General features: G+C 48.1%; 1 protein-coding gene across 1 annotated transcript in view; it reads right to left on the bottom strand.

Annotated features, from left to right (window-relative positions):
- LOC103658632 overlaps positions 1-10,760 on the bottom strand; it is an 81,333-nt gene extending 70,573 nt beyond the window's left edge. The window contains exons 1-2 of the mRNA XM_008686138.2: positions 10,419-10,760; positions 9,315-9,383 (exon numbers count right to left, since the gene is read on the bottom strand). Of these exons, the coding sequence (XP_008684360.2) occupies positions 9,315-9,383; positions 10,419-10,760 (411 nt within the window). The remainder of the gene's footprint in view (positions 1-9,314; positions 9,384-10,418) is intronic.
- Between the last annotated feature and the right edge of the window lie 1,954 nt (positions 10,761-12,714).

The raw sequence follows: 12,714 nt of genomic DNA, 5'->3' as shown, positions 1-12,714 counted from the left end.
TATGGGAGAAGACAGGAAGGGAACTGGCTGGGTCCAGGGTTGAAAAGGAGTCCAGGAGCCAAGCCCAGTGTGACAAAGGTCACTTTGCCAGATAAGGAGCAGAGGTGGTGCAAGCCAAGCACTGAATGTTTGTGTCCACCGCCCCCCCCACAATTCATATGTTAAAACCCTCATCCCCACTGTGATGCTGTTAAGAGGTGGGGCCTTTGGGAGATAATTAGGTCCTAAGAGTGGAGTCCTCATGAATGGGATTAGTGCCCTTATAAGAAGAGACACAAGAGAGATGACCTCTCTCGTCACCATGTGAGGACGTGGCAAGAAGGCAATCTGCAAGAGAGCTCTCACCAGGAACCCAACCGACTGAAACCATGATCTCAGATTTCTGGACTCCAGAACTGAGAGACAATCCATTTCTGTTGTTTACGCCATCGGCTTTGTGGTATTTTGTTCCAGAAGTTCTAGCAAACAAATACAGTACGTCTGTTATTGTCTCACTTAAAGAAGAGGAAACAGAGACCCAGAAGTCAAATAAACCCAAAGCCGCACTAAACCAGTAAGTGGTGGGGCAGGTAGCCTCCCTCCAGAGGCCACACACTCAAATTCCACATGAACCTTGCAGTCAGAAGAGGTCACGAAGGCGAAGGCCAGGCCAGCAATAGTGAGAGGTGAAAGGGGACAAATCATGTCAGAGGCATTCCAAGAAAGAAGTCTCAGGACATGGTCCCTACTCGGATGTGGCAGGTGAGAAGTAAGCAAGTATTGAAAATGACTCTTTAGTTACTAAGAGTGATTAAATTTAGATAGTATTGTAACTGAAGAATGATTTGGGTGATGGTGTGTCTAGTATCTGTCTTCCCAAATACTGAGAACTCAATGAGGTCAAGGGCAATAAGTATTCTCCCACAATGGGTACCTGCCACCCTGGGTAAATACTGGCAAAGCTGAGTCATTACCACATGACTTTGAGCCCCAGAACAGAAAAGGAGGGGTTGAGGTACCATACGTGTCTTTCTTCTCGAAAGAATGACAGGCTGAGGGCATCAGCCATCTCTGCAGTGTGATATTCCAAGGTCCTCCCTTCACAGCATCCCCCTGGTATGCAAAAGTGGCTGTGGAAGTCACTGAAAGGTTTCTGACTTTCTAGGAAACATGAACTAACCCGGTCAACTTACAAGCAAGAAACCTACGCATCAAATATTCACCAGATCCCTTGCAAGGAAGCAGTAAAAGGAATTTCTGCTGCCACAAATTCTTTTTACCAGGTGGTAAATTTAAATCAGTACCAGGACTGGCATGTGCTGGTGGCAAACCAGCCTGAAAAGAAAATCCCCACTCGTGCCATTCTCAGCATGCATGCAATGTGCAATGAGCAAAAACAGGGGAGGACTTATCATTTAGTCCAGCACAGTTCTAAGTGTTTCATAAACCAGGGCAGGGTTTGGTTGGCCCCCAAACTTTATTCTTCCCCTCCTTCCATAGATAATACATGTTTGGTAGGTCGCATGGCCCCCTGGATAAAGACTACATTTCCCAGGCTCCCTTGCAGTTGGATGTGGCCATGTGACTCCATTCTGGCCAATGGGTTGTAAGCGGGAGTGTGTGAAAGTGATAGATAGTTCGTGCCCTTTGTTGGCTTTTTCAGACCTTCCTCTAGTCTTCTGCTGGAACATGGATGTGGATGCAATCAGACTGCTGTCTTTTTAAGCACTGCTATTTGGGGTCTTTGTTACTCACAGCAAACCTAATACTAACTTTCACATATATATCGGCTTACTTATTTTTCCTAACAAAGAAATGAGGTAGGAATCATATCCCAGTTTATGAATGAAGTAACTAAGGCTACCAGAGTACGAGAGTAACTCACCCAATGTCAAGCTGCTTAGAACATATGAACTCAGGTCTGTCTGGGTCCAAAGCCTTTGTCTTCTCTCCTATATTAATGCTGCCTCCACACCTGGGAATCCCTAGGACAGTGTGAGCATTGCAAATGCATACAGTTGTGTTGCTTTGGGCAATTTCCCAATGTGGTTCACAATCTGGGTTAATAAGGCCTCAGGCTGGTTCCCTACAAAGGTCAGGTGCCTTAGCTTTAATCCAGGATCAAGGCTGGACAGCTATGAGCAGCCAGGAGCCTCACAGATGTATGCTTGTGGTAACAAAGGGAAACTGGGCTCAGAGAGCGTGGGTACATCTGTAAAAGCCAGCAAAGTAGACCCAGGCCTTCTTTCTACTCCTGCAGCTTAGAAATGTGCTGCTCCCATGTCTCACTATGCGTTGGCCAGGACTGACCACACGTCATATTCACCCTACTTTGTAAATGCTGCATTACTCGGGGTGCTTTCTTCTCAAGGGGCATACTGACTCAGCAGTCTCCTATGGTGGAGGATGGAAAGGAGTGGAGGCTTTGGCCAGAAGGCAGGGCTGGATTGGAGATGGGACCATAGTGAGTATCATGTAAGGGGTTTCTAGAAACAAACTTTATGAAACTTGGGACTCTTTAAAAATAACATGCAATCCAGTGGTCAAATCTGGTGGGTTCAAGGGAAGAAAACGCTCCAAAGGCTCACATTGAAGGTATCTTAAATCCTCTGAAGGGCCCCTGAAAACCCCAGGAATTCTTAAGGGCAAAGAAAGGTTGTTTGTTTGTTGGACTGGATGTTCTTTGTGTTTGGGGCTGGTTAGTTTGTGGATTTTTTTTTCTTATCTCTAGCACCAAATCAAGTCATTGCACGAACTAGTGATCGTGACACTGTAGGGTTGTGAGTCAGAAATGCAAACATTCTCAAGGTCCAGACGTTGTTTCTGGGGAAATAGGCACAGACCCTGGAGCAACCACTCTTCTCTTCTTGCACCCTTGACAGGCATTGCTAATCAATCATCGCATGCTTTCCCCCAGGCTCCCAATGGAGCCTCAGATCTCTCAGTACAGCTCTGGCTGCCACTGCCAATCAAGCAGAGTCCCATTCTCAGTGAAATAGCTTCTCCACCCCTGCTGTTCGGGAGACTGCGAGTCTCTCCCAGTCCTGTTTTCAACACTTAACACAAGACCTTGCATGCAGTAGGCCCTAGGGACACTTTTGAGGAGGCAAGGAAGAGAGGGAGAGGACAGGAGGAGCCTTTATAAGAGCCGGGTGAGAGGGGATTCAGCTGATTGGGACAGAGGCTGGGTGCCATCTTTGACCAGACTCAGAACCCCGCCCCCCTTTGTATGCAGCCTGTTATACCTGGCCTCACAATACAGCCACGCCTGGCACGCGTGAGCTCCTTGTATGCTGCGGTGTTCTATGCAGATGCACTATTAGCTCAGGAGCCAGAAGACTGGGTTCCCGGCCCAGTAAAACTGCTCCCCGACGAGTGATCAGATGCAAGAATTGCCAGCCTCCACCCTCTGGCCTGCTTCCTTTGTGCAGCCTGAGAGCCTTGGGCCAAAAGGCTGTTGTTGATCCTACTGTCTCCAAATCTATAGGATTCCACTGCTCTTGTCCTCCTTGTGGGCCCTTGCGCCCAGTCACTCAAGTTCCTGTCTCAACAGCATCTGTCCTGAGAATGCTTTCCTGAGAGTCCTAGCCCACAGAGGGCACCTTCTGCAGAGCCCCTCAAAATTGATGGCCCCACTCCATGGAAGGGCCTGAAACCATATTTAGCTTCTGTTGTTGGCAATCCCTCTCCCATGGGTATATACTCTTTCTCCAACTACCTAGGAAATCTCTCTCTCTCTCTTTTATTTTTTTTAAGTTTTGTTTATTTAAGTAATCTTTACTCCCCACATGGGGCTCAAACTCACGAACCTGAAATTCAGAGTCACATGCTCCTCCAACTAAGCCAGCCAGGTGCCCCAAGCAAGGACATTTCTTGAGAGCTGAGAATGTGTTTTGTATTTCGTCTATATCTCTTGAAAGAATCAAAACAAAGATAAGGATATTACAGTAACAACGATGATGATGATGATGATGAAGATGGTAATGATAATGATTGCTACCCTTTCCGAGCATTTCACACACATACGCTCATCTCTTCCTGATAACCACCCCGAGAAGTGTTATCTTTCTCCCTTTGCAGTGTGGAAGCTGAGGCACAGGGAGGCTGCGGTACTTGCCCAAGGTAGGGAAGAGTTCGACATCAGGGTGTCTCCAGCTCAGACCGCACGTGCTTAAGGATGCTACTATATGCCAAAGCTTGGCAAGATGCTGAGCATTCTGTCCTTGCCGAACACATCACGTCCAAGCACAGGGCCATTCAAACACCTTCAGTTTGTGACCCATGTTTATACTTCTGCCTGGTTCATCTCTGTATTCCCGGTGCCTGATGTAATATTCAGCAGACGAATGTCTGAATGAATGAAGTTTTTCTAAAAGAGAGGTCACTCCCCACCCCCACCTAGGTCTGGCCAGCCATACACTGGTCCAATACCGTTCACCCATCCATGGCCGCTGCTGCCCATCTCCAAGCACATTACACGCCCATAAGGCTATTAGGACAAGTTAAGGAAGACCCCTCACTTTTAATTATCTACTCAAATGGTATTTATCTAGCACCCTCTCTGAACACAGCCCTGCGTAAGTAATTCATCTTTCACATTCTCTTTTAGTACATTTCAGGACTTCTTAATAAACTCTGGGCAGCTAACTCATTTACATATCTGACGGCACAAAATGCATTTACACGGCAGCTTCTAGAGCGAACTTGCCAAAAAATTCTTTAGTTACTCTCCGCTAAGTCATTCCACTTTTCAGTGGAACCACAGACTCAGACAGGATGCAAATTCTTCCCCTTCTATCACTAATGCCACTGGCCCATGCTAGTTCAGTCCCGAATTTCTCAGGAGTCTTCCAATGCAGGGTGAGTACCAATCACCCCGGAACCTTGTTAAAATGCTGACCCCGACTCAGTTGGTCTAGGGTGGAGATAAAGAATCTGTACTTCTCAGGAGCTCCCAGGTGGTGCAGATGCTAGGGAAGTAATTCTCTGACTCTCTCCCTGCTTCAGCACAACACCTCCCCTACTCCCAAGTGCACCCTCCATATTCCCAGTACTCTAACACACGAAACTGGTCACATCGCTCCCCTCCTGCAGCTCTTGGGATCCTATCCGTACTTCCTGGCTTGACTCCGGTCACGGTGATGGTCCTGGAGCTCAGCCTGTCTCTCTGCCTCCCCTCCCTTCGCAGCCCCATCATCCTACTTATTCTTCCCTAATACGTGTGGGGGAAAATTCTCTCCCTCTTCTGTGAAATTCCTCCGTTGGTTATCTCTATTGCTCCATGGAACCTTCTCCGATATCCCTTTTCTTCCTCTACTACTCCTGATGAAAAGCCCTTCCGTCTGCCTCTAGAACAATCTCTTTCTACTTCTACCAGAGCACAGGGGTACTGACCCAGGCTGGTCTCCCCACCAGACAGAGACTTCTTGGAGGGCAGCAACCAGCCATATCTTGCTCTTTTCAATATCCTTTGACTCAGCAAGTATTTATGGAATGAACAGATGAGAACCTCTTCAAAGTATTCTTGGACCCAACGAAGTAAGATAGTTAATAAAATTTCTCGAAGGGACAATAGCTACTTTGTTTTTAAGAACAGCAATCATCATCACTACATGTATAAACTCACTTTTAAAGGCTAATTAGATGTGTGCTTATAGTAATATATTTGATTATGTTGGTTGCTTTACAAAGTTCAAGTAAAAGTCCTAAATTGGAGTAGCATTAAGCAAGTTCTCTTAAGGGTGGAGTGAGCAAATTAAATGCACTTAGTCCCTAACCTGCACAGGGAATCATGCCCCTTGAGTGGCTGTAACACTATTTTAATTCAGCCTTGGAGCCATCATTTTGTGAAGAATTGTTTCTTGAGAGATTATAAGGAAAATCACCAGGAATATTCAACATGATAGATAGATGATAGACAGGTAGATAAGTAGATAGGTAGACAGGTAGGTAGGTAGACAGAGAGACAGATAGCCTTCACACATTAAGAATAAAAATACCAACCACAAATAGTAATAGCTACGGTATATTAGAGCGTTACTCTATATAGGCATAGGGTTCACTCTTTACATCTGCGATTTCATGCGATCTCCACACTAACTCTGAGAGACATTCTCCGCTGCCCCTGTTGTACCAATGGGGATCTGAAGCTCAGAGGGACCGAGTGATTCATCAGCGTGTGTGCTTTAGTGTCAGAGGCCTCTGTCACTGCTCATAACCACGAAGCAAAACTGCCTCTGTCAAATGTTTACATTGGTCCTATGTGGCTCAACGACAAGTGCGTCAAGTGGTTATCTGGCATGGGACCCAGAGAAAGTGCAGCAGAGCCTCCATTCTCTGTTAGCTGTGAGTTTAAAGCCCGATGCAACACCCAAGATACCCATGTTGGTGGGAGAGATACAAAGCAAACTTCTCCTGGATGGAAGCCCACTTGTAGTGGGGAGTAGGAGAAAAACCAATCAAAATGAAAACTGAATAATTCCGGCATAGAACCCACAACGCACAACATAGCTCCACTACCCGGAGCTAAGTCACGCAAGTTGGCATGGAGGCCGGCAATAGTGGGGAAAGACATAGCTAGAATGACTGGGGGGAACGTGGTAAGCGTCTAGGGACGGGCTACTAAGGGCCAGCTCTTGCCCCATGCCTTCACCTGTCACTTCATTCATTCCTCAAGGCAGCTCTGTGATGCACTTACAGCTGCTGCCATTTTACAGATGCGAAAACTAAGGCTCAGAGGGATTGAGGAATTTTCTGCCCAACGGTCAGGACAGCCTTCTGAATGCAGGTTTCTGTTGTTTTCCGTGTAGATTTGTGGAGTAGGCTCTCCTCCCCGGAACCCCAGTCCCTCCAATGCTATCATTCCTAATGGATTTGTTTTTCGAAGTTATCTAAAAACTCACTTGCCAGTAGACACAGTCTGAGATTGCGGTAAACACCAACTCTCAGCACAGGAGAGACTTGAAATTTCAGGAAATCATGGAAAAATTAGTAACTCGAGAGCACTGGGACTTACTGAAAGAGATTAAAAAAAAAGTTTCACTTTATTGTTGGAAACTTGAAAAGATGAAAATATGACTTTTTTCTGCTGCCTCTGCTTCTAAAAAGTGACAAAAGTGTTTCATATTCCTGCAAGCTACATTAGCAGAAGCGCCTCCAAACGTGGGCTGCCTCCTGGGAGCTCAAAGTTTTAATCTCTTTTTTTTTGTTCTTTGGCAAGAAGAAAAGAGGAGTGTCCATGTGGTTTTGATATGGGCCGGGTTCTGGCCAAATAAAGCTGTCACCCAGCCAGTTCCTTGAACCATATCTGCCCTCCAACTAAGAGATGCCCTTTCCCACCTTACTGCTAGGTCTTTCCAAGACATCTGGCAGCCCCTAAAGAGAGCCCTCAGATGAGAGACCGCAGAGCTCGGATCCCATCCCTAGGGAGATGAGATCACAGAGTGCTGGAAAGTGTCTTCCACCAACTCATTTCTCTGTTCCTTCATTTCCATGTCTGTGAAATGGGGAGATTTCTGCCGATTCCATGGAGCTTGGTGGGGAGCAAAAAAACACCACACTAGTTTTGACTAGTGTTAACTAGCATTAACTAGGTGCCTAATAAAAGAAGCTATACATATGAGTGCCATTCTCTACAGTCATAATAAGGAAGGTCACCCAACGAGGGCCAACTTCACGGTACGTGAGGGAAGGAGACACTCTTTCCTTCCACTGCCATGAAGGTGGCAGCCATTGTCAAATGACTGCATGTCTAGGGAGCCTGACCCAGTTCTGTCACCCTGGGAAGGAGCGACCCATGCCCCACTGCAGCTTTGTGGGAAAGAGCTACATGACCATGGAGCAGGCCAACAGCAGGGCCTTCTTCAACAGGAGAAGCCTGAGCCACATCAACTGACAGCACAGTCAGACCCGTGCCGGGGCAGCCTACAAGGCATCCTTGACTCCTTTTGCAGCAGAACTCACATGCTGTGCAGTGTGCCCTGAGCTACAGCCAAGGAGGCAAACAAGGTCTGAAACCCAGCCCGAGCTCCATTTAGCAGGCCAGTCCCCTGGCTGGAGGAAGGAAGCTCTTTTGAACTTGCATAAAAGTAGGAGCTAGTGGTAGCCACATGCATCCTCTGGAGTTCATAAGACTGACCATCTTGGATCATAAAAAGAGCCCTTCTTTCCTCCCTCCTTCCCTCCCTTCCTCCCTCCTGTCCTTCCTTCTTCCCTTCCTTCCTTCCTTCCCCCCACCAATCCTTTTCAAGTCTCCCCTATATTCTAGCTCATTAAGCCACAATCCCTGCCTCAAGGGGCCGGGGGGTCTGATGGGGGCACAGGCATGGTTAACACTGCTAGGAAAGGTGCTTCTGAAGAAAGAGGGGCACTTGCCCAAAGAGGTAAGAAACTGGCCCCAGACCCCAAGACTCATCGTCACTGGGCAGAGCCCAAATGAGAACACTTCATGAAAAGGATAAGGTCAAGGAGCCAAATGAAACAAGGACATTAGAAAGGGGGAGGAAGAAGGAAGAAAATATGGGAGGAGGGAGGAAACTAAAGGAACATCAGAAAAGGATGAGATGGAAGTGAAAAAATGAATAGGAGCCCAGCTGAGATGAAGCTGGTGACTGTGTTGTGTGTGAGTGAGTGTGTGTGTGTGTGTGTGTGTGTGTGGTGTATGTGTGGGCATGTGTCTGTGTGTATACCGGAGGGAGACCCATGGGAGGGTGGGTGCACTCTGCAAGACATTGAGAGCTCACTTTACAAACTGTCTCACTGAATCCTGCTGTCAGTGCTGTGAGGTGATCGTTGTTATTTCCATTTTACAGACTGGGAATTTGTAACTCAGGGAAATGAGACCCAAGATGCACCAGGTGATACATAATGGAGCCCACACTGTCTGCAATGCACCATAGGAGAGCTGGAGCTGTCCTTTACTGCTGGTGACTCCGGCCCTCCAATGTCCAATGTGTTCTCCCTGTGGCAGGCTACTGGTACAAGGCAGCAGCCAGGGGACTTCGAGTCAGCCTTCAACAACACCGTCAGGGGTTCAAGTGCCACAAGTGGGTCAAGTTAAGGTCACTGGCATGGAGCCAAAGCTACCACTGGCACAATGTCCAGAAAGCATCTGGGGAGCTCTCTGTCCCTCTCAGCCCAGGGACATGGGGCCTCCTAGTTATGTTAATTAAACAAATCTAATCATAGAAATGAACTGACCCAGGTAATGCGCACAGCACTCAGCCTCAAGTACCTGGTGAAAATCCAACTAAGAAAGAGCTGAGCTTATCCTACTCTGGAAAGATCACTGGGGGCAAGAGTAGGGGTTAAGGGGAAGCTAAGAGAGAAAATCATACCTGAATATCCATTAAATGAGTCTCCTTCTTAAGTAATACCTCTTGTGTCAGGGAGGGCCCAGGAAGAATCTGGAAGAGAATTAAATAGAAACTGGGCATCCACCTATTCCCTCTTTTACCATTTTCCTGAGATTCTGGTTGGGAAACACGTGGCATGCATAGGAGATGGGGACACTTATCACCTGCAGAGCTGAAGTGCAGGCTGGGGTCTAGCAGTACAAAGCCCCAGGCTCAAGTCTGATCTGGGCTCCATCACCAAGGAGCCATTTGACCTTTGACATTGTACTTGCTAAGCCTTAATAAGATGAAATGCTAGACCTGAACCAAAGCCAACTCACAGGATGGCTTCAGAGACCCAGGGAGATAATGGATCTTGAGAAAGTAAAAGCTTGTATCAAGCTTGTCATTGTGAGATTGTGTTTTGCATAATGAAACAGAAAACACTGGTGAGGTTCCCCAAAAGGGTGGGGGAGGGCTCATTCTTTCTTTCATCCATCTCTTCAGAATGCATGGAGCCTCTGTATGTTCCAGGTTACAGAAATAAGTATAACACCGTCTCTGACCCAGAGAGGATCTTTCAGAGGCCACAGTGGGGGGAGCTGTATCTGTTTTTCTTCCCATTATATCCCCAATATTTAACAATAGGTTAATACTTAAGAGTAGAGGGGCGCCTGGGTAGCGCAGTCGTTAAGCGTCTGCCTTCGGCTCAGGGCGTGATCCCGGCATTCCGGGATCGAGTCCCACATCGGGCTTCTCCGCTGGGAGCCTGTTTCTTCCTCTCCCACTCCCCTGCTATGTTCCCTCTCTCGCTGGCTGTCTCTCTGTCACATAAATAAATAAAATCTTTAAAAAAAAAAAATACTTAAGAGTAGATGCTCAATATATGATTGATTAAATGAATGAACCGCCGAATTTGTAGGGCTAAAAGACAAGTAAACAGGCATTTTCAATAAAGCGTGACCAAGCTATGAGAGAGATGAAGGGGCCCTGGGAACTGGAATGAGGGGCACTGCGAGGGAGGCGGAGGGAGCGGGAGGAAAGGCTCCTGGAAGTGTGTGCTGTGAGGGAGAAACTGACTCTGGATAAAAGGTTCGGTTAAAGTACCAAAGCAGGTCTGGCGGGCCACAGCCCCTGCGGAACCCCGCCATCCTCCGTCAAGGAAGGGGGAGGCACGGAGAGAGAAGTCAGACGAAGCCTTATAAAGATACTGCAGGCGGCCAGCCAGCGCAGAGAAGCCGGAAGGTAGGGAAGCGGGAAACGCGACTTTGGGTTTAGGCGAAAATCGGGCTGCGCCGGGAACCTGAAACCCAGATGGCGAGCTCGGGAGTGGTCTGCAGCGAAGCGGGGCACGAACTTGAGCACTGGTGGGTGAAACACTTGAGCACTGGTGGGTGAGACGGTCTGGCATGGAGGCGGCGCTTCGGGCGGAGCTGCGAGAGCGCGCATGCGCGGGTGGGCGCGGGCGGGTGCATGCGTGCGTGCGTGCGTGCGTGTGCGCGCGCAGATTACACCTCGGCCGATCAGCCGGACAAAGGCGGGGGCTTCTGGCGGCCCCGGGGCCACCGAGCTGGCGCCGCGAGGCAGTGACGCCCGAGGCGAGGGGGCGGGACGCGCGGAGCTCCTCGTGGAGCCCCACACCGGCAAAAACAAAGCCATCTCTTTGAAACAAAAACGAAACAGACGTGACCGGGGAAAGCTAAGTATTAGCGAGACGATGTGAACAAAGGGGAAAAGTCAAGCCGGGGAAGTTTGAGTTTCTGCGCGGAACCCCCAGCGGCCCCGGTCGCTGGATACTTTATGAGAACGTCCTTTGCCCCTGCTCTCCCTCTGTCCCCGAAGGAAAATAAATCCTCGGCCAAATGAGACTTGACGGCGTGAACAGAAGACCGTCTCCAGACTGTCCCAGCTGGTGCAGGCGGGGCCGGACCCGAGGTACCGCGTGGGTAACGCTGCGGCCCGCGGCTCGTCAGTGTCGCCCCCTGAAACGGCCACCAGCGCCCCGGGTGTGGAGAGCGTCGCCCTCCGCAGAGCTGGGACCGGGGCAGCGCCAAGGAAGCCTTTGTTTTTCTCTCTAATCCTTCCGGCCAACCAGGGATATATGTCCTTGCTATTGCTGCCTTGTAATATTGCTCGATGTACCCCACCCCTGATTCTCAGCAGTGCAGCCTCTGAGCCCCACCCCCACCGCCCACTGTGAGTCACCTCCCTCCCCCCTCCGTTAAACCACAGCATCACATAGCAAGGCCCTATTGTAGTTACCCATAAATGCAAAGGCGAAGAGCCACCAATACCTGTTTGAGGGGATGGCATTTTAATTAGCACACTCCAGCGGCCATAAACCCCGATCCTGTCTCACCCCTCCCAGTGCCCTCTCCCAACCTCCCTGCTCACCCTCATCTATGTAAAAAAGCCATAAAGCCTTTCTCCAATCGCCTTCTTGGAGTTTATGCAACCCCCAGAACACAGGTTGATTGGAAAGGTCTCTCTACTGGATAACAACAATTCAATGTGCCTTGACATTTTAATAGCTTGCCGTCCTGGTGAACACAATCGAGCAAGGCAGTGAAGCAAAAATCATTAGGTAAGCAAGATAATCTAAGCGGAATCTGCTGCCTGCACTCGCACATCTGGGGGCAGGTTGCACAGCTGGGGCGGGCCACAAAGCTGGGTTCATCTTGCCCTGCAGCGCCTTTGTATGTGTGCATGGATATATACAATTGTTCAGTTAGAGATACACACCCTTGCGACAGGTTTTAGGAGATAAACACACTGAGGCAAGTACAGGCTCATTGAAGCCCCGATATGAAATAGCTTGAGAGTATATGAATTTATAGTGAATCAAAATACCTGTCACCCCATCTAACTACCACCAAATTAAACTTCTCTCAGTTCAGACTCGAATATTGGTTGGGATCCCTAACACCAACCATTGAAAGGCTTATGTATTTCCAAAATATATATGTATTCATTTATATAAAGATTTTGAATATAATGCTGTGGCTAAATATGTAATTTTATGTATACACACACACACACACTGTAAAACATTTATGCCTACCATATGCAAGATACTATTGTAAATGCTTCATGCCTGCTAACTCATTTAATCCTCAAAACATAAGTACATTATTCTCCCCACTTAAAGACGAGGTAACTGAGGCACAATGAGTTCAAGCAGCTTGTCTAAAGTCATCCTTCAGTAAGTGGTGGAGCCAGGATTTGAAAGCAGGCAGTCTGCCTCTTGCATCCAGCCTGTCATCCATTAAGCCATGCTGTCTCGGAAAAAGAAGTCAAATCACACAAATAATGTTACATGTCTTTATAAAGTCAGTGCATACTTTCATGAATGTGTATATTTACACACACAACACATATTTATGTGGATACTCAAAAGGTGCAA

This window comes from Ursus maritimus, unplaced genomic scaffold (assembly GCF_017311325.1).
Source record: "Ursus maritimus isolate PB19 unplaced genomic scaffold, ASM1731132v1 scaffold_1, whole genome shotgun sequence".
NCBI lineage: Eukaryota > Metazoa > Chordata > Mammalia > Carnivora > Ursidae > Ursus > Ursus maritimus.
The sequence above is the reverse complement of the archived record's forward strand: the minus strand, read 5'-3'. Positions and strand labels throughout refer to the sequence as shown.